Source organism: Chelon labrosus, assembly GCF_963514085.1.
Source record: "Chelon labrosus genome assembly, chromosome: 13".
Taxonomy (NCBI): domain Eukaryota; kingdom Metazoa; phylum Chordata; class Actinopteri; order Mugiliformes; family Mugilidae; genus Chelon; species Chelon labrosus.
The window spans coordinates 12,326,967-12,354,764 of NC_140346.1; the positions used below are offsets into that span (position 1 = coordinate 12,326,967).

At 43.2% G+C, this 27,798-nt stretch overlaps 1 protein-coding gene across 7 annotated transcripts in view; it reads right to left on the minus strand.

Annotated features, from left to right (window-relative positions):
* The window catches only part of phldb1b (pleckstrin homology-like domain, family B, member 1b), a 93,766-nt gene that overhangs the window by 7,496 nt on the left and 58,472 nt on the right, over positions 1–27,798 (minus strand). For 4 of the 7 annotated variants that reach the window (XM_084558701.1, XM_084558698.1, XM_084558697.1 and 1 more), the window contains 12 exons: positions 15,872–16,186; positions 15,168–15,314; positions 14,770–14,907; positions 12,901–13,029; positions 10,137–10,292; positions 9,571–9,681; positions 9,351–9,440; positions 4,167–4,283; positions 3,932–4,034; positions 2,774–2,818; positions 1,439–1,781; positions 268–358 (listed from right to left, as the gene is read on the minus strand). In XM_084558701.1, the coding sequence (XP_084414827.1) occupies positions 268–358; positions 1,439–1,781; positions 2,774–2,818; positions 3,932–4,034; positions 4,167–4,283; positions 9,351–9,440; positions 9,571–9,681; positions 10,137–10,292; positions 12,901–13,029; positions 14,770–14,907; positions 15,168–15,314; positions 15,872–16,186 (1,785 nt within the window). The remainder of the gene's footprint in view (positions 1–267; positions 359–1,438; positions 1,782–2,773; positions 2,819–3,931; positions 4,035–4,166; positions 4,284–9,350; positions 9,441–9,570; positions 9,682–10,136; positions 10,293–12,900; positions 13,030–14,769; positions 14,908–15,167; positions 15,315–15,871; positions 16,187–27,798) is intronic. The other 3 variants (XM_084558700.1, XM_084558702.1, XM_084558699.1) reach the window with 3 other exon arrangements.

The window sequence follows — 27,798 nt, forward strand, 5'->3', positions numbered from 1 at the left end:
AGTCAGAGACAGTAACAACAGGGCAGAATATGGATTGGATCATCTGTAATGGCCTTTGTATTTCAGCCTGAGCTTTATCAGAGCACAGAGAGATAAAAAAACATTTGAACAGCCTTGAGTTGCTGTCACGAACCCCTCATTTTTCAAATTCATGTTCAATTCAAAGTTATCGACGGGCACACCGCCAGAGCTCTCATCAGTCAGGACGTATGGATTCAGGATAATCAGCGTCTCACGCTGCATCGCTCCTTTGAAGTCGTGTCTTACCCGCGACTCGATAAGTCTGGCTTTCTCCAGCTGCGCCTCCTTCAGCATTTTCTCCATCTCCTCAATCTTCAGCGCGTCCACCCCTCCAACACTGACGTCAGACAAAACAAAGGGTTATCACATGAGCCAGATGTCTCTACACTGAACAACATTTTACATTAAGTTATTGTGTTATTTTCCTGCAGACCAGAGGACATTAATGTCGCATTCAAAGTCCCGCTGAAGCATTGAGGCATTAATCAGTATTCTTTGCAGTGCCTATAAAACTGTGCAATATGAGTTCATTTATAAGTTACCGACTTGTCTCCGAGCCTCAGCCAAAACTTCACTCTTAAACTTCCTCATCACTTCCTCCCTCGCTCCTGCCTCCGCTCTGCGCTCCTCATTACAGGGTAAACCCCACTAATGTCACCTCGCAAAACACTTTCCCTGGGAGATGTGAAATGTGTTTGAACAATGGCTGCTGCGGAGAGCGTGCTGAGAGCTGTAGGACGGGACACAGCTAGGCCACGCTCACAGACGGTCTCCAAATGAGCTGACCTGTGGATAAACACTTTAACTCATGGGGAGGCTGAAGATTAGAGGCTGTGTGTCTCTTCCGATTGCATTTGAGTGTGTGTGTGGCTGCTAGCATCTGATTTTAGTATTTTACCCGATAGCATCATATGAATAGTGATATGTTTGGACTGAATGAGCTCTTACATTTTTAATGGCGCATTTGTAAAACTGTCTGGGGCTGCTAAACAATTATTTTCATTGTTTAATTGTCAATTGTTTATTGATGAAGATGTCAAAAATTGAAAAAGGAGGTGTAAGGTTACATCTCATGTAATGTTTTTGTATTATAGTAGATAAAGAAAAGCAGCAAATATTCATCAAGGAGTGTCATTGCTATGGGGTGGGGGTCCCTGGTCTGGTCTAGGTGGGTGCTACATGACTAAGTAACATCGACATGAATGCCAGGTCCAAAAGTTTCCCAGTAGAACATTGTATTGTCACAAGATGATCAATGTTATTTACTTTTCCTGTCAGTGGTTTTAATGTTGTGGCTGATCTGTGTTTATGTAATCAGTAATATTCAATTCAGATTAAATCGTGTCACTGACTTGACTGGATAAATGGTCGATGTGTGATCCAGTCGTGTCTGTGTGTGTCTGCTCCTCCGTCATACCTGGACATGTTATCAGGTGAGCAGGCCGAGTTGTTCCCGGTGGACACACTGGTGTCCATGCTGTCTGAGCTCTCCAGGCTCAAAGTGTCGTAGGGCTGCTCTCCAGCTGACGGAGGCTGGTGGTGCAGGATGGAGTGATGAACCAAAGGAGGGGGGCCCATAGAGCTGTGGCTCAACGCGGGGCTGTAGGCCAGGATGGGGGAGTAGGAGGGCGACGGGGAGGACGAAGTCATGAGGTGAGTCTGAGACCCGTGGAGTGCATCCCACTGGAAGTGAGCCTCGGCCGCTGCTCTCTGCTTGAGCTCAGCCAGACGACGGCGCTGCTCATCGATCACCTGCTGACCTGGAGGTAGGAGGGTAAAATGTGATCAGTGGATTTGTTCTGATTTGATCTGAGGTGAACGCGGATCCCCTGTCACCCTGCAAGCAACGCGATGCACAGGTCAGCACGTCTGTTTGTTTCCCTACAGAAACCAACAAGCTAGCTGTGGAGGAGGTCAGACACTGGAGATCTCTAAAGGTAAACCATCACCAGCCAACAACCTACGAGAACACAATCATGCACCACACATACAAGTATGTGCCCCTCACTATCACAAGCTGGAGGAAAAAGACAAAAATCCATCACAACCTACAAAGTTGAAGCGAAAGTTAGGTATCTATCCAACTTCTGACATTTCCAATCCATGCTGCTGTGCAGCCGATAATGTGCAGATACATCTGGAACAAGCTCAGCTCCAAAGGTGGAGCTCCCTGAACTCCGAACATGCAAGATTTATTCTCCAACAGCAGGAATGTTCATAGAAGATTGATGGAAGAAGAAAGAGGATTCGACATTACAGACAAAGAAGAAGATGAAAAGAAATCTTTGGCGGAGAAGAGTTAATGACACACCAGAGAGGAAGGAGGGAAAGAGAAGCCTGAAGAGAGGGGGGTTAGGTGAAGACAGGATCTGAAATTAACAGCAGCCAAGTGTCAAGTTCTGGTAAATGTTACCTTTGATGGATAAATCAACAGAAGTAAGCTGTCAGACTGGATTAACTTTCAGATCAGCCTGTTTTTTATTTTTTTATTTATTTATTTTTTTAAATGTCTTTGGTCTTCAAGTTGATGACTGTCTGACTCGCTGTTATGTATCTGTGTGCCAACTGAGGGTATCTCACATTATGATTATAATTATAATGATTATGATTATTATTGTTGTCCTTGACGCTTTTGTAGTGATTTCAGACACTGTCTGTGACAGATGGAAAGACAGCAGAGGAACAAACAAAGACAAATCCCGCTGAATAAAATGAAGGAATCATCAACTCCTGGACGCGTTGATCCATCTACCTGCTGAGCTTCCCTCTGTGGTGTTCTGTCTGGAGGTCTGGAGCTCTGTGGTGCAGCAGAGCAGGAAGAGACAAGTCACAGACGGATACGAGGAGACCTGAACTGCAGACGCTAACTAATGCGACCAGCTCTGGTTTCCAACCCAGCACCTGCGGGTGGCAGCCAGCTGAGCTAAAACACCAGACTGCTTTCCCCTGATCCGTTTAGTCACAGCACTGAGGCGTAAGGAGGGCCGTGCTCTCTTGAAAACACTGATACCACACACGTATACAGCTCAGTGAAAAAAAACAAAGCAGACTGCACAATAACCAACACTAACAAGGAATTAGAGAGTGCATCGCAGAGGGAAAGCAACTCAAGTCAACTATTTGATAAAGACTCATTAAACGCTCAGGTTACCTTCTAAATCGTTTACTCATTATTAAATGTTACGAGTCCTCCTATGAAATTTAACAATATGACATATAACATTTTTTTCCATCTGCATTGTTATTTATTCAAGATAATGAATCTTTCGTACACATCTGTGAGGCGCAAAAGTAAGTGAACCCTTGTTTACAGTATCTGGTGTGACCCCCCACCCCCTTTTGAAGCCATAACTGCTGATCAGTCGTCTACAACCACTTGGAGAAATTTGATAGGGAACCATTTCAGTTGTGAGATGTTGGTGGGTTTCCTCACATGAACTGCTTGCTTCAGGTCTTTCCACAGCATTTCTATTAAGGTCAGGACTTTGACTTGACTATTCCAAATCATTAATTTTGTAGTTCTTCTTTAAAAGCCACAGATATGTAACATTGGCTCAGTTTCCTGAATAAACAAATTTCAAGGTATATCTCAGTTTCTTTTGTTTGACTGGGTTCTCTTTGTCTACTTTCAGGACTTAATTATCCAGTCGCAGGAACAAACACATATCAAAGAGTCTTTTCTGGATCCCCTAAATAAGATGAAAATGTTCAGTAAAGCTTGTTAATGTGTGTGTAACTCTGGCACAGTATGTCCTTCACTGAGTTTATGCTTCCATTATTTTGCAACAAATCATTTATTATTGATGAGTAAACAATTTTGTAGAGTTCAGTTAGGAAAACTGATTCTGTTACTGAATCAGTAAGTTTCCTTTAAACTAAAACTCAAGTGCAGACCAGCCAGGTCATTTACCTTTCTGCTGCAGGGCGAGCTGTCTCTTGGTCTCGATGTCCTGCAGGGTTGCAGCCAGGTTTCTGGGCAGACTTCCAGTGCTGTTGACCACCAGCAGGGGGCTCTGTAGGGTCCAAGGAAACAGACAAAATAACAGAATTAAATGTGAAAAATAATGGATTTTAGGCTGACTTGTTCACAAATAAGATGAGTGGCTGCTTCCCTGCACCTGCTAAAAAATGAATAACCAGCGCACCTTTGAGTTTGAGTTGCGTCCCAGTGTTGCTGCTCCGTGCAGCAGAGGGGATGCAGAGCCTGATTTAGGCTGATGGAGAGACAGGCCTGGGTCGCTGTCCAGTTTGGAGCGGAACACCTGAGCAAGGAGCAAACACAGAGCACAAAGGCATCAATGACAGGCCGCGATGTTAAAAAACAACCATGTGATGGCAGATGACGCATTTTAAAACAATGTTAGAAGCAAAAACGAACTCCACCGTGAATGAGTTGCAAGCTCCTGCAGGAAAACAGAGGTTAAAAGCATGATTAGCATTATGCTCTGAATACTTTTAAAGGTCCAAGTTAATGTAAAATGCTGGAATGAACACCTCAAGGTCCAATCAGAACTTTATTTTGGTATCAAAGAATGGATGAAACGTATGAAAGGGCCGACGGAGATCACACGATTCAAGGTGCCGTTTTCATACACCTGAAATGGTAGCCTAGCCCCTTTCATTGAACAACTCTTTGATGAAGCTCATTTAAACTAATGCCGCATTCATGTACCATAAGACGACCTGTGTAGAACGACTTAGCGTTCAAAGTAATGACTTCAAAGTTTTTATTTAACTGGTGATTGAAGTTTTCTGCTACTGGCAAATACTCAGAGCTTTATTCCAAACGAAGGCATGTAAATGGACTTCATGTTTGACACCAAAGAAAACACAGGATTTCAGAGTCGTTCGCCATCTGAAAGAGGAGGTGAAATCTGCTCTGTAATTGTTTCAGGAGGCTCAAAGAAGTGTCATTGCCTAGGTTTCCACACAATGTGAGTGCAGCATTATTAAACACCAGACCAAAAAAAAACAAAACTGTAGATACAGTATTCAAACCCCATCACTTCATACACAAATTATTGAATTGTAGGTGCATCCTCTTGATCAATTTCAAGTCCCTTTGTGTTTAGGAAGACACACATCTATGTAAACAAAGCCCCACAATTCACACTGCATTGCCAGGACAAGGAGCTCTCTGTGGACAGATCAGATACACAAGTGTGTGTCTTTCTAAACTCTCCACTCAATTCAGTTCATCATAGATGGACTTAATACCTTAAGCAAATGAGGTGCAACTGACCACAATAAGGAGTGCTGCGTACGTCTGTAAATACGACAATTCAGTTGTAACTAAGTTTCTACAAACACCCTTCATTGTGTCATTGTGCATTATTGTGTTAGTTTTATTAAATAGACTGACGGGTCTGAAGGCTGAATCCAATGTATCACACACACACTGAACTCAAGCGAGCCAACAACCGACTGAAGGTTTGCAGAGTAATGACAGCAGGCAGAAACAGCAAAGGAATGAATGAGAAAACATAAGAAGACAGAGAAAAAGAAGACCCTCTACCTGCAGCACAGGTCTGCGGCCTGACAGTGACTTGGCCGGCAGAGCCGGAGGACAGAGTTGGCTGGAGCAAGCCATCAGCTCCTGGTACCACTGCTCTAAATCTAGCTTGGGGAGGTGAGGCCTACTGCCCTCAGCCTGGTGCTGGAGAGCACACAGAGGAGCGGAGGATAGAGAAAGAACAAGGGAGGCAGTGGAAACGAAGGAAAAGAGGAGAAGACAAAGAGGAGATTAGAAAGCATTCAAAGACAGTGGAAACAGGACAGAAATGTTTTTTTTACAGCCCCAAAAGCTGTAATTAATTTTCTTTATGCTGTAAATTATTCCTAACTATATTCAACACATTATTGTACATTGTGCTTTAATAGCCCCCAGCTGTTATATCCCTATTTTACATTTCTGTTGCTGCTGCAATGACCCAGTTTCCTACAAGAACATTCAAGTTTCTCTTAGATTATGTCCTACTCAAATTAACAAGGAGATGGACCCTTAGTTTAACACATTTCTTAATTTCAAACAAAAGACATTTATTTCATACAAATACAGTGCCCTTCAATAGACTTGCTGGCAGCACCTGATTGATTTCTGTTTTCTTGCTTCCACTATTAATAAACGTCTGTACCACAGCTTTAACACAGTGTTTGCTGTACAAAACGGTTTCTACAAAACTCATTAAAAACCACTGACTGGCACGTGCTGTTTACATGACTATGACATGTAGCTAATAACCATATTAGACTCCTGGGGGGAGTGAGGAGATAAAATGTATTTTTGTTTGTGTTCAGCCACAATCTAATTTTAAATAACAGTAATGAAGAAGAAGTTGAAAAACTATTACACACAACGTGATGGATTACATTTTTTTTTTTCACTTTTAAATCAGCAATGTGACTGGGAGACGCTTTTAATAGTGCTTTGGAAAATCTGTGACTTCAGGGCATCGCGCAGCGTCACACAGTTCCTGACAAATACAGTCACATCACAAGGTTTAACAACGGGGAAACGCCTAGGCCTACTCCACATCCGTAAGTCAGTAAAAACAGGTGACATTTGTTGGATGAGGGAGGGAGAGGGAGTTGGATTACACGTGGAAGGACAGGAAAAGGGTTAATTTAAGTGTTTCGTCTGCTGGAAACAGCCAACAAAGCGATCTGCTACGTTATGGGGTGATTCCTATTGGGATGATAAGCACACTGTGTGAAATAATTGGGGGACTAGGACCCCCACAATTTAGATTACTTTCTTAGAATAAGTGGAAACTTTCACCTTAAAACAAATAAAGCAGAAATTGTTCTGGATCACAGGCCAAAAAGTTCCAAACAATGGCCTTAGTGTACCCTAAGGTGATCGGGCAGGAGAAGAAAAGAAGGGGAGGACAGCACACACCTCCACAGAGAGAGAGAGGGAGGAGCCATGAGGAGAGGAGAAGCAGGAGAAGGCGGGGTCTACTGCTCCGGACGGCAGGGACTGGTGAAGCGGGGAGGTAGGGGACGACTCCACCTTTGGCATCCCATACATCTGATTTAACTGGCCCACTGTCACATACTCCTTTCCAGACGCAACACACACACACACAGGAGGAGAGGAGGGGAGAGGAAAGGAGACAGGAGTGGAGAGAGACACATCAGCAAGACAGGCAGCGGTAGGAAACATATCAAGTACTTCACAGTCATGAAGGAGAGGAGGAAGGAAACACTGACTGGATTATAACACACAGTCAACATTAAGGTTAGACAGGGTTAGACAGATACTGTACATAGAAGCAGCACACCTCACATCTAATCATACACGCTGACTGACTGCAATTTAAATAAAGCATTTTGTAAACTGTACATTTTCATAGCTAGTGATTTGACCAAGCTTCCCTCATTTAACCCTTATGGATCATTATTTGTTCATTTAGGCAATGTTTTTCCTCTTCATCTGGCTATTATTTTGGCTTTGCTCAATAGAACACTGTGAAAAAACATTTAATACCTTCTTAAGTCATTAAGGACAAAAATGTCCACTTCCACAAACTGCTATAAAAATAGTAATTTTTAGAAGTGGACATTTTTGTCCTTAATGACTTAAGAAGGTGGTAAATTAAACTGATGCCTCAGAGTAAAGTCATATTAAGCTGCCTCGTGTTAAATAGAAGTTAAAGATTGAGGCATTAAAGATGGTAAACTGAACATTTTTCCATAACAAGTCTATGAGGATAAATTGCATGAAATTCTACATTTATTAACTACTAGTGTAAAATACCAGTTTCTGGTTGACTGCAGCCTAATAAAAACCTGTGGTTGTAATGTGTTGGAGTGTAATAGTCATAACATCCTCACTATCTACTGCTGGTGAACACTGCCTCACGGCTACAGAGGGGGTGACTACAAGCTGCTCTCAACAAAGGTTCACGTAGCAGAGAGCCGAGCCAAGAGCAGTCAGTTTGATTAACAGCAGACCAGCAGAGGGAGCAACATGACACGGAAATGGAAGGATGGGAAGAGAGAGGGACAGGAGAGCAGGTATTTAGAGCACGAGGGCGGGAAAGAGACGGACAGGAAGTGATGGTACCTCGCAGGGGCCAGCTAACGCGGCATCTACAGCAAACGAGCGGCCGTGCGAGTCGGGCCTGCCGCCGTACATCTTACAGACGTCCGACAGCGTCATGTACTCCTGAGCGCCAGCCAACAACAGACAGGATGAGAAGCCATGAAGACAGAGGGCGGACCACACCCGGAAGTGTTAACATTAACACGCACGTACACACAAGCGCCGAGCCAGGCCGGGATGCTTTGAATTTTTTTGGAGTTGACACTTCTTTGAGGGTCATCTACCGGCTCCACATTGCATTGTGGTGGGGTTTCTTACAGCTTAAAGGTGCACGGGTGTGTGTGTGACGACAGACAAACAGGAACACACTCGACAACAGGCGCAGTGTATCTTTAGTATCACAGGTGGCCGACACACAATTAGACACAAACAGGTTGATTTTCACAGCAAACCGGTGATGCAGTGATAAATTATTAACTATTTAGTGGCCTCTGGTTGATCATGACGGCGTGCCAAACCTCTAGAAAGCACATACTGTGAAAATCTATCATTATGTACCAGCACATCACAGTTAGAGCCACAGCGGGACCAGGACACTGACAAAGTGACAGGTGACTTTTGGGGGTGATTTAACACAAGACAGCAGAGGGGAAGCTGCGGGCGTCATGCAGGGATCGTTAGTTCTGTTACCTCTGTCGGGCTGCTGGGGTACAACTGACAGGGAGGGGAGGGATGTAAGTAGGAAGGAGAGGCTCGACAGAGGGAGAGCTGGGAGGAGTGGACGTCCTCAAACAACAGGTCAGCCTCGCTGATATGGAGCGCTCCCTGTTTCGACAGTCCAAGGATAAGTGCTTTTAATGCCTACAGAGATCTTACGGGACACGAGACAAGTCTTTTGCTCTTCATAAAATGGATTAATAATAATATTAAAGAGAATGTGTGAAAGAGATGTTTTACAAGTCGCCTTCCCTCCGGTCCAGCTTCAGAAACATGTCTGAGTTTAACTCTAGCTCCGTAATGTGGTTATCAATAACAGATTAGTTTTCTCTACGTGTCAGCTCCACAGCCTGCCGTAAATCTATTGTCAGGTTAGATCAAAACAATCACCACCAAGTCTGCACAGCATCCAGTCACAGCGAGTTGAAAGATTAAATGTGGTGAGAAGTCAGCTGTGAGTCATCAAAGTGTTTCCAGGCCCGGAGCATGAGGTGAGACGAGGGTGAAATTAGTGTGCGTTTTGTTTCACTGCGCACACACAAACGGGGTTGAGTGATTCTCTCACCTCCCTCATGGCAGTGGAAGACTTGGGGAAGCTCTTTCCTCCAGTCAGGCTGTGGTATCTCTTCTCCAAGGCCGAGAGTCTTTCCTTCTCCTGGAAAATAAACACATTCATTAGTCAGTGGGGAAGCTTTTAAAATACTGGACTAATGAGGAAACATTTAAGACTTTTAACATTTAAGAGCAGCTTTAGCTTTCCTAAACAAGTCTGACTTCATGTTCACCTTTTGGAGCATTTGCAGTGCGAGTGTCCTGTCTTTGGCCAGTCGCTCACACTCCTGAGACGCCTGCAGGCCCAGCTGGTTGGCCTGGTTCTCCAGAGCGCACACCTTTTCCTGAAGAAGACAACACAGCGTTAATATAGAATAGCGTGCACTGTATAGTTTTCAAAATAACAGGCTGAGAGGATGTGACAGCCCTGAATCCTGAATCCACAGCATTTTGTTTTGTGTAAATAATAAAATTGTTCAACATCTTTGAATTAATGCGCTGATAATGCTCCTACAGGCAGAGAACGAGCCTGGTGCTACCTGCCTCCAGATGGCTGAGGCTTGTTTGACTGTTACATCCCGGTCTGGTGTATGAGTACACATTATATTTCCCTCAGGACTCCACATTGCTTACACAGTGCATACTGTAACTTGTGATGCAAAATGAGTTTTGCAAACAAACTACCCCGCAGTCTCTGCTTCTTGTAAAGCTCTTGTGGTATGGATACTGTTTGAGAGGTTTCAGATAACAGCGCTAAACATTCGCCAGTGCCAGCTTGCTCTGTGTACGGTTTCCTCACCTTTCTCTTGGCCACACTGCTGTGGTACTCTGCTCTCTCCTGCAGTAGCTGCTGGCTGATGGTTTCTCTTTCCTCCTCCAGGCTGCTTTCTCTCTCCAGCTGCTGGAACTCCAAATCCTCAAACTTTTTAGTTCCTGCTTCCAGCGCCTCTCCGTCCTAACGGAGCCACCAAACAATATTAAAAGTTATGCAAGTCACACACATAAAAACTCTACTACGCTACTTCGTTTTAAAGCCCTCTGCTATTCTCAGGCCAGAGCAGATGCCAACAGCAAAGCGAAAACAATTTGACTTTTATTTTGGAAAATGTTTAAAACATTTTCCCTGCGTGGCTGAAGCTCTGAAGCTCTGAAGCTCTGAAGCTCCTTTTGGGGACAACTAAAAGCACACCGTGCTCAGTCAAGCAGACAGCCATGAAGGACATGCTTCTACTGCAGTACAGCGACCGGTGTCTGCTAATTAGAAGTATTGTAGAGGAGGCAAAGGATATTTATTTACATTAAAACACACCATTTCACTTCACTCTACTCTACTACTTAATGAGCTGGGAAAAAGCCACATACAATGTGAGCTAAATAAGTTGTAGTACAAATGGACAGAAATACAATATATTTCAAAATATATCGGCATTGAAAAGATTCCAGTGTAAAATATAATGTACACTACAGTGTATGTCAGAGAATTATTTCAGGTAGCCCCTCCTGCTGTCTCTGCTCTTATCAGATAAGTGTTTGAGTGAAAAACAAAGGACAAAGAACTCAAAAACCTGTGAAAAGAGGTATACACTTGGGAGCAACTTCTTAAGATTTTTTTTTTCCTGCTTGGCACTGAAGACTGAAAGGTATTTCTGCTCTGTTGACTAAGCCTCAAATTCTCACCAGTCCATGAAATAATTCTGTAAAAGTGGATTTCAAACATCTCAAACTTGCTGGCTGCTGTGCTGTCTGAATACAAGCCAAACAAATACTCTACAAGAAGCTTAACACGATGCTTCATGTTGTATCACTGGCAACTCATGAGATATTTCAACAAATACATGTCTTCACATCTTCTGCGACAGTTATTGCTGGTAAGAATTGATTCTTTTTTTTTTATTGTTTACCTTCCTGTTAAGTGGCAAAACAAAGGATATTGCTGGCTCTGAACCAAAAAACAAAACACCATTTATTTAGATGAGAGCAGTCATAGGATGAGAGCGAGGGAAGGCAGAGAATGGATCTAGTCAGGCCTATGTTAATTGATTAGTGAGCAGTTATTTGTGCGAGCCATGACAAATCACGACAGAGATGCAGATCTGATTCACACATGCAGTGCAGCGCTGTTTCATCACTAGCAGCTGAAGTGACCAGCAGCCATTTGTGTGCCTCTGTGTTGACCCGAGGGCTCCAGTAACATGTAGGTGTGGTGTGGAGGAGGGAAAATTCCTGCAGCTTGTGGCAACAGCACGTCTGTGTGGAGGACTGAGAGGGCTTCTCATAATTACTAAGAGCCACATGAAGCAGGCCTGTGGTCAAGGGCTAAAGGTGCCAGCAGCACTATGTGCTTTGGTATGTGCTGCTAATATTTTTCAGGTTGGCTAGCAACGTCTTTGTTTGGTTTCAGGCTGATTGAGTGACCCAAAAAAAAAATAGTTCTGTTGTAGTTCAGACCGTGCATTAACATCCACCCTAGGCAATCAGATCACAATTGGTTATCTTCTGGTACAGGTGTGAACACACCCAGAATTCATTTAGGACTCATTTGAGTCATCCGATCTCAGATCACATTTCTTTGGTAGTGCGACACACAAAGTGTCTTGCATCTCTTTACACACATCAGACCGTCTACTCAACACAGGTGCTCTGCGTAAGAGAAGGTTTGCCTCATTCATTCAGAAACAAACACAAAACTATTGCCTGAAAAGGTAAAAGCACTGTAAATGATGTCTGCCCATTAGTAATGAGAACCTTTTAAAATATTCAGTTCCTATAGCTGCAAACTAAATAAAATATGAGTATAAATGTATGGATATAAGTAGGTTGTGTGCGATTCTGTCATATATATGTATTGCCATGTGGTTAATTATATGTGTGATCATGTTGATGTATGTAATGTAGCCATGCGGAGTTATTTTCTAAATAAAGACTGGTTTCTTTTTTTACCTTTATTCCTGGAAATGTTTCTTTCTCTGTAAATGTCTCAGCTGTGACAATGATCTTAGCATGGATATTTCTAGGATTCAGTTATAAACTGAGCTTTGTCTCTGAAGTAACTGATATCAGGGCAGAGATAAATAAATAAATAAATAAATAATAAGACGTGCTTTCAGCGAGTGAGACTTCACAGCTTGTTCCAAAATATATATGATCTCCCCAAGTCATGGCACAAGCAGACAGCATACAGCCGTTTGTGGCTCTGATAGAGCAGATATGTTAGAGACAGATGTTGTTATAATATCCTACTGTGCCCCAATGATGTCCGTGTTTATTTGAATACAGATCGTGAAACTGAGATCGGATGGGGACGTTTGGAGACGAATACCAGGTGTGACCACAGGTACTTAAAGCTGGCCACTTCCGATCCGACTGCCCAGGTCAGACGTTAATGCAAGGTCTGGTTTTAACAAAACAATCTGGAATAAAAGCTCCTTTTTTGGACAATGACCAGTCCAATGTCACAGTACTATGACATATAAAACATTGCGGGTGGGTTTGTGAAGGCTGCAGGCTAGAGTCGGTAGGAGGGGAGGGGTGGTCTAGGTGCTTCTGCTTGTCTGGCGACCCACCCTTTTGAGCTGTTCCTGCAAATGTTCCCGCAGGGACTCGGGACAGTTATGAAGCTGGTTCTTCAGCTCAGCGTAGCCCTCCTGGAGGCTCTGCAGGGCCCGGCGCTCTGCCTCAACATTAGCCCTCTCCTAGAAAGAAACAACACACACCCACACACAGGATGGATGGACGATAGGAGAGAGAGAGAGAGAGAGAGAGAGAGAGAAAGAAACACACTGCTCAGAATCCACGCCATGCAAATAGCTGAAAGGTGTTAGCAACAGACATGTCGTGACAGCTTCGTTTAGGCTGGGTACAGTACAGGAAGCAGGTACTGAGCTGTTGGGATGTTACAGAATTTGTACATGGCTCACTGACGCTCAGACTAAACTATGAGCCTAGTCCAGTGAGACGATCTCAAATATCAATCAAACACCTGACTCTATTTTATTTTTATACCATACAACGATAAAAACTCAAAGGCCTACCTAGGACTTGCTACAGTAAGTGATTTGTTTCGTCACCAAATATCATGGGCAGAAAATATACATTAAACATCTTCAAACTGGAAGAAAGTGCCTCAATGGTTCCTGACAATTACAGGCCCCAGAACATCCTCACATCAGATGCTCTCCAGTTAACGTACAGAAGCATTGTATCATCTCTCCCGGGTGCTGCTCCAGTTTCAAGCTCAGGAATCAGTCAATAAATACTGTCCTTGCTGTTGTGCTGGAGCTACAATAGCTTTAGTATTTGACGCTATCTGTATTTTGATGTGAAAAACTGACAAGATTGACAGGTCCTCTAGGACTGATGGCAATGAGCGTGTTTTGTTGAGTGGAGTGGAAACCAAGTGAAGTTCTAAGAGACACAGCTCATTCACCGTTCACCTTGATGTGAAAAATCTCAAGGAGAATTGATCCTCTTCTTAAACATGGGGCTATTCCCAGTGATTTTATACTAAATGTTGATCCATTTTTGTAAAAAGGATTCCCACAAATGTCTGTTACTTGGATGTAATTAGGCACAAAATTCAAATACATCTCCAGTTTGTCCAGCTTTTGCTGCAGCAATGGTCTCCCAGGGAGTCGTAAAGGTCATGTAGGAACAATTGTTAGGGAACCCTGTGGAACCGTCACATACACACCTAGGAGGCGAATAAATTTACTAAAAATGAAACGACCAGTAAAGAAGCAAAGCCGACAATCTTTCTACTTCCTTTCTTACTTGTGGTAAAATGTATTGTGTGTTCGTGAACAGAAAAACAGACAAACCTAAACCTAAAACCACTATGAGAAGAACATGCCAGTGCATTCTCTTGTTCGCTACTGGATCTCCTTATTAAAGGTCACTTAGAGAGGCCGTGCACTACTGAACCAAAGACTATAGAGACCATTGGAGGGCAGGTTTTCTGGGCTACGGGGTCTGTCATGCAGACTGTGAAGAAACAAGCAAGCAAAGTTAATCAAAGATAAAGTGTGAGCGCTGCAGCCGCAAAGAAAGGATAAGTGGTTGACGGTTGGTTAGTGGAGTCAAGCTGAGGAGAAAACAGAGTAAACCGCTAAGGTGTAAACGTGCAAGAGAAGACACCCAAGAAGATAAATCAAGTTCTTTATTTATCCCTTCGTTTGCCTTCGAACTATCTATCGTCTGTGAAATAAATTCATATTCTCTAAATAGAAGAGGCTATAGCACTACAGAGAGGAGTGCTAAACGCCATGATGAACCAGTAGGGAATGTGAGACACCAGAGAAGACTGTAAAAGAACAAGCAGTGAGTGTATCTGTGTGTTTTCTCTCTTTAAGACTCAAAAAATAAGTAATAAACTATGCATTCAAATAATGCATTTAAAACTGGACCCCAGAACCTTTCATCACTGCTCCCTGTACCTTGTCTTTCTCCCTTTGGATGGCGCTCTCCAGCTCGTCCAGCTTGTGCTGCAGCTGAGTGATTATGTCCATTTCAGCCTCTATCTGGTCCAGCTCTGCCTGCCTTTCGCCCTGCAGCAAGGCACGCTCCATCTCCGCCTGGAACAGAGGATCACACAAAGTCACACAATGTCACCGGTGAGCTATGAGAGTAATATCCTGAGCTTCAGCCCTCCATAAAGTAACATAATCAGTAATGATGCTGTGGCCATCGGCTCTATTCAGAGTTTACTGCTGCTGTGGAAAGTCTCTAAGCATTAAACACTAGTGTGTATTCTAACGCTGTTGTCTTTTCAGAATCTAGAAGGTGACACTAATTCCCATTAGCATCATCTTTAGGTGGAGATGGCTCAGTCTACCTCTTGTTTGGACTCTTGGAGTTGTTGCTCCAGTTCCGTTAGCCGGGTTTTGAGCTCATCGATCCGAGCCAGAACACGAACCCGCTCATCCTCCAAGTAACCCAGCTCCAAACGACCCGCGCTGCCTGAACTGGAGGAGTCCTCATGCTGCCGGGAGAGGAAACAGAGTTACGTCACTTTCAAGAAAGGAAATCAGCTCCCTAGTTTTGTACAGAAATACAAATACCATATGTATACGGCACAGGAGACTAAAAATAAACACTTCAGGGATGAAAACGTGACTAATCGATTCAGTATGGGCACACATGGCTGTCTATGAAAATTGAGATTGACAAACACAATAAACAGTGTTAAAAATGGTGCAGTAAGCAGCTGGCTGTAGCTTGGTGGAATTAATGATTTGCTCAGTCTGACAGCTTCATGTTTCAGCAATGGTTTTCAGGGTGAACTAAGGACAAAAGGAGTTCAGCCTTACATAACACATACTGTAAATGATGTTCACATCACATGCATTCACGTAAGACTTTTACATTTTACGTAACAGAATCCACCCTAACCTACTGAACTGTTTGGAAATATATCTGCTTTTTCTTGGACACATTGACAACCACTGATGAAGCAAAGCCAAGCGCATCATTTGCACATGCTGATACCACAGGGGCATGCAGAGAGAGCCTTTCTGGGAAATAAGCATTCCCTCTGACCTGTCGGTCTCCATTGTGCAGTGCTGAAGCTGTGCTGAGAGCAGATGTCCTCACCTCCTGATGAGTGCTCTCAGTACTACTACACTCCTCCTTCAGGTTCTCCTCGTCGCTCTCCCTCTGCCTCTGCGCAAAGCGGAGCATAGTTGAGGACGGCGTGCCTCCTAGGACATTCTCCATAGATGGTCTACGTCCAGAGCCATCGGACAGAACCCCAGGGAAACCGCTCCTCCCTGAGGACAGAGGATCCAGGCCGGGGGTCTCTCCTTTGTTGTATTCAGCACACAGGTTTAGGATGGTCTCTAGTCGCTGTCTCTCCTGTGGAAAGCAAATAAGGACACCAGGTTAGTGCTGGACAGGTGGGAGTATAAAAAAAGACCAATTTTAATAAAGAGACAATATTAGTGAGCAATAAGCTGGACTGTGGGTGTTGTAGACTAAAGTGGAAAGAACCTCCATACAGGCACAGATTGATGCCAGCAGAATAAAGTAGCAACATTTGCCATCCAGCCTCAGTTTCAGTAAACAAGTAATCTGCTAACTTCTCTCACTCCTGAAACAACAAGGAGCCCACTCTGTCCTCTCCCTGGCCTGGTGCTACCTAAGAGTCAGACTCCGCGACTGGTTGTCCAGCTGTCACGGTGAGGGGTCGGCCCACCTACCGGGGCCGTGGTGGACCAGGCTAGCGGGGTGACCTCTGGACTCTTAAATATCTGCCGCTGAACCCCGCTGCTGAAGACACAGCATCTCTAAGGTCTGCAGAGACACACAGACGACAGCTATACGCCACTGTAACCCTGAACCAGTGTCAGATTTAAAACGAAAACTATTGTGACTGCAATTCAGACAAACTATATCACAGTGTTTTAAACCCAGTGCAACCACAAGCTATCAAAACATCCCTCTACAAAAATGTTTACTTGTTGTTAACAAAGGACACTTACTTCATGTTCTTATGACCTAGTTCAGCACCAAGCTGTTTTTAGTCACGTAGAAACACTTGGCAAGCCAAATTGTTCTCACCCACAAAGAGCCGTGGTGCGTCTTCTCCCTCAATCTGTAATGTGCATAGCTTTCCCAGTGAGGGAGCATCTGCATGATTAGGAGCTACAGCCCCACCATTAGCTTTAACCTGTAATCGGGGACCGGTTAGCTTTTAACTGAGTGGGTGCGAGTAAAAGACCCCTTTGGGCTGTAGAACTGTGGCGTATATTCACAAGAAGGGAGTATAATTTCAAACATTTACTGGCAGGTCTACAACTACACAAGTCCTCCCACTCAACATCTGCTTGAACGTACACACAGATTAGACCACTCAGCGTTCTGACGCCCGTCTCGTTTTTGTCAAGGGAGCTGATTGAAATGGTCTCACTGAGTTGCCAGACAGCCTTGAGGCGACCAAACCTGCCTGACGGATGAGCAGCAGGATCACACACAGATTTCACACCCTCAAATGTGTTTGGCTTCAACATATAGTAAATCAACGGCTGACATATGCACACTGCGCTGAAATGATGCCCGCAATCACGTGAATGTTGAGAGACAGCGGGACTCTAACTTTTCTTATGTGGTTCTTTTAAATATCAAAGGTTGTTGCTGCCACAGGCGCTAAAAGTTCCCAGTTTATATGTTTCTAGGTCTCTCTGTGAAGATCTAAAACAGGTTCTAGCTGGCATGAAACAAGGTGGTACAACAGGTCAGTGGGTTGATCCAATCTTTTTCAACAGAAAGCCAAGCTCCCATGTCCCAGTTGGAAACAGTAAGAGGTTTTGGCTTGAACAACAAATATTTCAAAAGTAGTTCAATGAGGCTGAGTAAAAGTCTTTCAGTTTTGTTCTGGTGAATGACTGAGAAATTATGTCCTGAAACAACGGCTTCTCTTTCCTTTAAAATTTCAAATAATGAGCTGACCATCAATCTGAAATACGCTGTATTTTTATATATTAGAAGGAAAAAACATCACATCTACCCTCTAGAAAAAAAAGGAATGTAAATCTGGGTTTTACTCACTCTCATGCTGGCGGCTGTGAGGAGCAAAGGCTCAAACCTTGAAATGAGGCAGTTGGGACAACTCGGCCGAGGGACAGATGAACAAATACGGGCTTTTAAAAGCCGGTAGCACCCCCAGTCTCTGACACCATCATAACAACAACCCCCACTCATTCTCTGAGCATCGGAGGTGACAGCAGCAGAGCTCCATAGCAACCGTCATCAGCTGTTCAAAGAAGCCTCTGACACCCAAATCTAAGGCAACCTACCCATTGTTTTTAATAAAACATCAGAGATAGACAAACTTATATCTATATTTATGACGTACCAACTGATTTCGAATGTACAAAACTGCTAAAAAAAAAAATTAGCATGCAATATCCTTTGCAAGAAATATTACGGGAGTTTATATCTGCAGGTAAAAGTCAGAAAACTGTATTGATTTCACAATATGCTGTGAATGCCAATGGAAGGAAGGCCAGTGTTCAACTATAGACATAAACTTTCCTTTGACGATTCATGATTAAGGTCAGAATCTTCCGACTTTGGGTTTTCCCAGATAAAATAAATTAGCAAACGCAAAAATTCATACCTAAACCTTTGTTCTGAGACCTGAAGACGTGACAGAAGTCGTTAAGAAGAAAAAAAAGAAACAAAAAACTAAGGGATGGAATCTTACAGCAGGATGTCAGAGCTGCTATATTGGACTGGTATGCAGCTCGTATAAATCCCATAATTTTTTTTACAGAAAGCCTGAGTGCGGGGTGAAAGTCCTCTAGACTCAAGTGTCTACATGGGAGAAGGAGAAATTCCTTGCCAACCACGGGGTTGTGGAGGAATGCTCGAGTTCCCAGAGATCTCAAAGCTCCAGCCTGCAATCACGACCCCAGACACAACGTCACGCATTCCACAGGCCTCCACGTCTCACCTAGTGGGTGGCTCTTGTGACAACTAGGCTGGATTAAGACATTTGGAGCCTGATGCTGGTGCTGATGGTATTTGCTTGAAATATGGCTATGGCTTCATGCTTACCGTTCATAAGTTCATAATAACTTCACCTCTGGAGCAAGGAACGAGCCAAGATCTGCTTTAAAGAGATGTCTCCTGCCCTTGCTACTTACCCGAGTAAAGGCAGTGTCTTTTAGCATCACTCAAGCTCAACATTTGTCTGCAGCTGTTGTAGTCAGACATCCTGAAGTTTTAGATGTAATCTGTTCCAGAGAAGCCGTACACATCACAATCCCACAACTCCTGCCTTCAGCTAGACATCCACATACACCTCAATACAGATGTAGCAGATGTTAAGTAATGAAAGCCAAGATTAAAAATGTACTAATCCTTACTCCTTGTCCTGATCCTTGTTTGGATCATACGATAAAAGTTTTAGGCTTCACTGCATTAACTTGAGTGCAACTGTAAACACAGACATCAGTGACTCATGTTGGACGTCTTCTTTTTGCTTTTCTTTCTTTTTGTACATGCGAAGATGACCATTTTAAAAAATAATGTCAAAAGGCAGACAAATAGGATTCAATACAAAGCGTGAAAAGACATGTTTTGGTTTTACAAGGGTAAAGACTATTTATATCTTAGATGCAATGACCCTTGAGGTTGTACCTAGCTAAGACTATTTCCTCCCCGTTTCCTGTCTAAATGAGCGTCAGTGATCTTTTAGTTTAAATTTCATCAGTAAAACAACTAAATATGAAAGTATTTCTTGATTTAAGAGTTTGATTTAAGTTCAGAAATTGTTTTGAGGGCTAAATCTGATGATCTGGCCGTAATTTAGGTGCCTGTTGATAAGATGGAAAGGGAAACTGAGCCAACAGTGACGGAAATGGAGCTGAAAACACACCAAACAATAAATGTCTCGTGGTGACGTCACAGCTACAGAAGTAAACCTAAGTTGTCGATGTTGTATTGTGCTGCTTTAAACTCATATTAACACTGTTAAGTCAACCGCTATTTCATCTTTGTAGTAATTTAACAAAAGCAACAGAGCTGTTTTTCTCATACATTTTCTACAATTAATAAAAATGCCATTTATTCATTCTCGTATAAACTGTAAACAGTCACCCTACATGACACCCTTTGTTTTCCCTCACTGAGTCTGTGTGCACTCCTCATTTTACTCTTTACTTTCCTCACCGTCATCCTCCCAGCAGTCAGCAACTCTTCCTGACGTCTCCATCTCTCCCCCAAGAGTTAGTATCTCCTGTTTTCTCTCGTGCCCTTTAATGTTTCTCCCTCCTCCTCCTTGGGTGCCCCGAGGGCCTTCCCCCATCTGCGTACCTTTGATCAGACTAGTTACTTTTTAAGTGTGCATCCCGTATCTTCTTTTTGCCGTATCGCCTACGTCACAGGCGTAAACAGAAATCTCATGCGCATAGTATTTCCAAAGTAAACCGGGGGAAAGTTCAACAAAGCCTTATTCTCTACATATATCTGGAGGCGGAGGGGAAGATTCACATTCGCCGGCTCCTTAACAGTCTGCAAAACAAGCCACATTCATGATCAGACTCTGATCCTCAGAGGGTTCATCATGTTCAGGTCCCAGAGGAGGAACAAACAGATGTTCCTTACAAAGAGATATTTCTGTTTTATTTTCTGCTCCTGCTTTTTTTTTCCCCTCTCTCTCTCTCTGCCCCTGAGGAACACACAAGCATCAAAGCCAGGCGGGGGGAATAGGACGCGGAGGCTCTCCAGCGACCACCAACCTCTCTGGATAATAAGCTGGTGGCCCTCTGTGCTGGTGTCACTGGCACTGATCTGCACATGAAACTATGGAGTCGTTGCTCCCACAGGGGGCGGCTAGCATTTAAAGTGCTCAAACTTCCTCTTCAACGGGGATCCAAGCCCTGGAGGCGTCTCTCAAAGTGAAGACCAGGTTCCAGCTATCATGGAGACGATAACATCAAAGACTAGATACAGTGATTAAAGGCTACATGAGAGCAGTAATTTCACATTCTCTAAACACTGCTGGGGATAATAAGCAGTCTTACGGCTTGATTATTGTTACAGGGTAGAGATAAGACTGCAAGATGTGCAGCCGGTTACATCAGCTTTGTTAAGTTTGCGGTGCACAAGAGATTAAATGTCAATATCCTCCCAAAAACTACAGCAGCTGGATGGTACAGTAGTGAAACACTGTACTGAATATCCACGTGAGACTGTTTAGATGGAGGAGATTTAGCAGCCAAAGCAAACAGCAGCACCATGTAGACAGTTACACAGCTGTCAAACTGGAGGATGAACACCAACCGCCCGGAGGTCAACAGCCAGGATAGGATGAATTAATCAATTAAGTCAGTTACCAATAAAATGCCACAAATCTAGTAATGCTAATAGCATCTGTCAGACTGCTTTTTAAACTAAGTGCTCACATTAGCATGCTAGTATACCCACAATGATGGTCCTTACATATAGGTATAGTGTTTACCATCTTCACTAGCATGTTAGCATGCTATGAAATACTAATAAAGCAGTGCTATGTCAATACTCCTATTTGGAAAAAGGGGAGACTAATTTCAAGAACTGCCACTTCACCAAAAAGCAAATATTGCTCAAGCTACACTGGAAAATAGCATAGATCAAGGCTGACTGTATAGTATAATACTCTCAAGTCATGTATAATATTGTATATTACAATATAATAATGTGTGATAGCCTCATATTTGTTGTTTATCCTCATTGTTGGTTTCAGGCTTGTATTCAGTTAAGCTCTGCTGACACTGCAAATATGTTGTGCAGCATTTCCAGCACAGAAATCTGAATGCTCAGCTTGAAATCTCCCACCTCTAAGCTGACTCGAATGCACCTGTGTCAGAATGTCATTAGTTTTCCAGGTGTTTAGTCATAAACTGGTTGAACCTGATAATGCAAAGGACTCTGATAGGAGATATCAAGCTTTTAATGTTTTGAGATGATTGTTAAATATGACTTGTAGTCAGTGATGTTACACATATGAAGTAAGCCTACAGTCATTACAAAGGTCTATATTATTCTGAAGTCCTTGTTGTTTAATGTGTAGTTTCTTGTCTAATGACAGTAATGTCTGAAAGCCAACATGGTACGCTGATCATTTTCATTTTCTTTAAAATGTCACCTCATCTCAGCCGCTACCATCCATCATTATACCACATGCCACTTTACTGCTCCATGTTTACCTACTAACCGAGTGGAGCCAGTGTCACAGCATGGACTGCTGACCTATTGACCCTCCTCTGTCAAACGCTCTTTAGACAATGCATGACACATTATTAGCTATCCCTGTCAAAGAATTGTCCAACACCTCACTCATTCATTTTCAGCCAAATTAATTCTAGTGTGACATCTGATTTGAACACTTATCATTTCCGTGAGTTTCCATGAGTTTCCATGTGACTTGGACGAGAAGATTGAAACCAAAGTCATCACAATAATTATGAAGCTAAACTGGCGATTGGTTAGCTAAGCTTAACACAAAGAGTGGAAACCAGACATGTGGTTTTGGCTAGCCTGGCGTTGTGTACCTCTGCACGCAATTGGGTAGTCCTTAAACCATTCAGCCATTTAGTTGTAAACAAATTCAACTCCATGGCGCTCAGATGGTGTATATGACTTTGTTGCCGTTACTCTTCCGTTCATCACAGCATAAAGCCTTCCCCAAACACTTCAGATCTTTACAGAGCATAATCAGCTCCCAACAGAGGAGCACACACAACAGATTTGTGGACGGGGAAGGTGGTGTGGCTTCCTGACTAGGTTTTACCCAAAGATAATCAGTGAGCGAGCTTTAGGAGGTGCTAATAGGAGGATTGTGTTTCTGTTGTGCAGTGTCAGGCTAGCCAATTCTCTGCTCCAGTCTTAGTGCTAAGCTAGGCTAATTGCTTCTAAGCTGAAGCCCCATTATTAAAGCACAAACACCGGAGTCGTATCAATTTTCCAAAGCAACTTCCAGCAAGAAAGCACATACACACATCACCTATAATGTATTACAAACCTATTACCGTTTCAGAAGTTTTCTGCTTGAAAAGAACGCAAAATTAGATGGGAGTATGATGTCCTTATGTGCTTACATACACACAGAAAATTTGCAAAGCAATTTTCAAAGCTTTCAGCTGTAAATTGCTTTTCCACTTCACTGTGTTTTATTATAGACTAGAATTGTTACCATAGAAACCTTCCAATCCCAACACGCAAACTGTGTTTGAAAAATGTTATGTGACTTTTGAAAGAAACTATTGTACAGAGCAGGTTTCCATACGGTTCTCTGGTTTGCTACAGACCTGACATTTCCACACAAATGTTATGGGATTAGGTCACATGCTATTGTGTGAATACGAGTAGCATATTTTCCAAGCTTAACTCATAAAAACTCCCAAACAAAGCCGTGTGAGGCCCTGAAAGCTCCCCTTGTTAATGACTGAGCCGGCAGAAAGCTTGTAACCACACAGCATCACATGCAGTCAACAGGCCTCAGAACAGTACATACAGTATCCAAATCAAAACCTCAACGCAGGAACATCAAAACACACTCAATTTAAATATAGTCAGAGAGCAACAACTGACAGAGCTTTGTTAATATTAGCAGCGGCATCAGTTACCTTCATGAGGGCTGCCACGCTGTTCAGGAAGACTGGCTTCTCTTTGGCCAGAGCCAGCAGATACACCACAGCCTGCTCCCTGCTCTGAGCGAACCGAAGCTCCGGTACCGTCCTGCTGCCAGACAGTACACGATACCGGTCCATAGCTCGCAGGAACAGTAGTGCACAGCTCTAAGAGGACCTGAAGATGTTGCTGCTCTCTGTGGCTCAGTCAGAGAGCTGTTTTCTACACTGCTCCTCCTGTACTGTAAAGTGATTTCACAACTGGTTGTGCTACTTTGGGACGGATGGGGAGCAGCCGAAACCCCCCACCCCCACGCACCTCCTTCCCTCTCTCCCTCCCAACCTTACCCAGGTCTTGTGAGAGGTGGTGAGGAGTCTGCATGAAGTGGGTTGGCCTTGGGGGGGGGGGGGGTAAGGATCATAAGGTACAAGGACTTCCTCAAGTGGGAGGTGACTTGCTGGTTGGTTCTAAGAAAAGCCAAGGGGCTAACTTTGTACACCAAGCAGAACTTTATACTGTCTGCACCGACTGTTCTTCACTGGAAATAGGCTGATAGGTTCAATGCAGGCAGGTCAGTTATCCTCACAGGTCTCATGTGTTTAATCTATGTATTTCTAGCTGTAGACAACAAGGATGAAACAAGTTTGCCACATATTCACTCGAAGTATTAAAGTGATTAATTCTGTTATGACTGTTAAGTGATGGAACCAATCATTCTGCAGCTATATGGAGGTAAAAATATAACATTGAGCGAGACTACGCATGAGTTGGACGTTTAAAAGTCACTTAACGGGCAATTATAAAGAAAACATTAGCTTTTTCTGTTCCTCACAGCATAAAGCTTCATGGGGCATAATCAGCTCTCAACAGAGAGGTTCCAGACCAACTTTCCATCCCAACAGATTTGTGGACGGAGGAAGTCGTTTCCTAGTTAGGTTTGACCCAAAGATAACCAATGAGCAAGCTTTGGGGATGCTAATAGGCGGATTGTGTTTCTTTTGTGCAGAGTCAGGCAAGCCATTGGACGATTAAAATTCAATTAACGGACAATTAATTGAATTTTGAACCCATTTAGCTTAGTGGTCACAAAATCTACATGATTTTTACATGTTATAACAAAAATATAACAGCTGTTCAGTCAACCTCAACTTGACTTGAGGGATATAGTGACCTTCATAGTGATGCGCTTTCTGAGACTATACAAACGATTTATTTATTCACAAGGAGGGGAAGCCTCTATACAACATAAGAAAAGGGTTTTGGCATTGCAGTACATTCAGTCTCAATATACACAATAAACTGAGGTTGGATTACCAACTGCTAATCCTAGTTCACAGTAGCAAGGCCGGACATTTCCCCACCTAAGGTTTTCTCCACATTATTTGAGTCTACATGACTTGGATTAACTGCAAATTGGACAGAAAGTACAATATGAAATATGTAAACCAGGTCCTCCATCTCATCGTCCCATATAATGAGTCAAAACCTACAAAAAGGTAGCACTGTTCCTTCATAGGAGAAACATAACGTTGCAAACAGTGATTGTTTTCATTATCAATGCAACTGACAACTATCTTCTTTGATAAGAGATCGATTCTTCAGGGTAGTAAACGTGAGTGTGGCGTACATCCCTTTTTTATGTAATTTAACTAACGGACTGAACAAGTAGCTCCGGTCTACTAGTCGCTGTCTGAGACAATTACTACGAGACCACCCGTCATGTAGCAGTTGAACAAAAAATAAATCCATGCCCCAGGAGGTTAATCCGGACATGCTTACAACTCAGCTTATCCTAAAATGTTGTAAAATGTGGCTTCTATTCAACACAACAGTGTTTATTGAATCTCTTTTATATTTTATCAGTCAGTAAAGTGGTTGAGAGCCCGTTCTTTCACCAGCCAAAATAAAAAACAATGAAATTAATCGGTGGATCTACAATAAATTGGATGTACGCTCATTACTATTTCATGTATCATGTTATACAGCTAACATACACTCACTTGCCAGTTCATTAGGTACACTAGTGGAAATTAACGCATTCTAATACAACAGTCCTGCAGTAAATCTCTGTTTTTGACTGTTATAATGTTCAGTTTATGTCGAAACAGAGTCAGGAAGGTGGACATTCAACAGTATGATAATTTTAGAGGGTGTGGATTGAATTAAACACAATTTAACAATTTTGTACGAGACTGTTATCTTAGAATGCATTTGTTTTCTCTAGTGTACCTAATGAACTGGCAACTGAGTGTGTGATAGATGTATAACATGATTTCAGGTATGGTTAACATCAGTGATGGGGTGAATTTCCAATGTGGGTTTGAACAGTGGGACGACCCCCTCTAGTGGAGAGGTCAAAAAACAGCAGAGTACACAGCTGCAGTTCAAACCGGATCTTTCCTATTTTCCAGCCTGAAGTGGCTTAAAGTATTGCTGTATATGCTGTGATAATCACTTAAATATTAATTAATGAGAGGGAATAAAGAAGACACTGTGTCAAGTGACATAATGTGGCCTTTGCTTTCAGTGGAGAAAATCCACATGTGGAATGTTTGTTGGTGCCGTCTCAAGACCGGATTACCGCAGCTTTCCTTTGGACGAGCAGGGAAACCAAATTATCGCTGTCCCAGATAAAGAGCTACAGACTCTACTCCACTGTCTTATCTGCCCGAGCGCATCTCCTTTTATCCTGTTTCCCACCCCTGTTTGACTTTCAAGCTAAAATACACAAAATCCCAGTAATCCGCCTTGCAACAGTAAACTGATGATTCAAACACAAACATGCAACGGTAAGGTCATTGTTGTAGTATAAATATTTTCATCTGTGTGCTTTTCCGTCTTGGCCGTAAATTACAGAAACCTGCGTGCAACACTGCAAAAACTCCCCCTTAGTGTGAATAACAGTTACACCCGCTGGTCAGTGGGTTTGTGCAGTGTAGGTGCGAGATATATTTGGCAGCCTAGGTGGGCAGGTTCGGTGTCCCACAGTAGCTGGATATATTTGGTCGTGTTCTGAGAGATGCTGGTATACATATGTGGTGCGGGTGCAGGGGTATATTTGGCACGCTAATCCTCATGAACAGTAGCAAAGATGCCAACCACGCAGGAGGGACTTTTGCTTTGCTGGAAATCGATGCAGCCCGTGCAGAGCAAAGCAAAGCAAAGGAGAAGAGGAAAGAGCAGTTAAAGGGGACAGGGCAGACAGTAGTGGTCTGCCGTGTGATGATGATAAATGCCAGAGTTTAACTTTCTTCAAATCTCTGCCTCGGGCTACATCTCCAGAACTGCAGCCCCAATCTCTGATATTTCAAGGGCAGATCTGGAGAAGAGAACTTACTCAAGTCCAGAGAGAATAGTGCATCAGGGAAAAGAGACTTATAGAAGCCTTTATTAAAGATGCATTAAGCAATCCGTGACCTTTACTGACCTCCAGCAGAAACCAGTAGGGATAGTAATAACGGATATTATTCTCTCCAGGTCTCAGCCTGAAGACACCCCACCCCCATGCAGCAGCTACTCCACAAAGTTAACTAATCAGAGAAGAAATAAAAAAATAAATAAAATAGAAGTTCTTCACAAAGAGATAGTGAATCATCGTGCAACCTCTACTCAAAATAGCAAATGACGACACGTTATCTCAGCCTCTTTGTCATTTGCTATTCTGGCTCGAGAGAGAAGCTGTATGCTGCATGGAGTTGCAGTTACATACACTTCAACTCACTTCAACCTTCAGTGTTGAACGAGGACACGGATATGCAAGTTTCACCTTTTCCATACACCGATCAGGCATAAAATTATGACCACCTTCCTAATATTGTGTAGGTCTCCCTTGTGCCTCCAAAACAGTTGTAGCTCATCAGAGAATGGGCATGGGCCTTCTGAGGGTGTCCTGTGGTGTTTGGCAACAGAATGTTGTTAGTGGGGGCTGAGGCGAGGGGTCCTCTGTGGATCAGGCTAGTTCCAGTGCATCCCACAGATACTTGATCAGTTTGGGATCTAGTGAATTTGGAGGCCAGGTCAACACCTCGTGCTGTTTTTCATGTTTTTTTTTTAGTTGTTCCTAAACCGTTTTTGTGTGTCTCCCTGTGTCAGGCTGCATCCTGCTGGGGATGGCTGCTGCCATCAAGGAGTGTCATTGCTATGGGGTGGGGGTGCCTGGTCTGGTCTAGGTGGGTGGTGCATGTCTAAGTAACATCGACAAGAATGTCAGGTCCAAAAGTTTCCCAGCAGAACATTGTATTGTCACAAGATGGTCAATGTTATTTACTTCTCCTGTCAGTGGTTTTAATGTTGTGGCTGTTCGGTGTATGTGGACCGATGAGTAATTCGTAATTGTGGTACTGAAAAGCCAG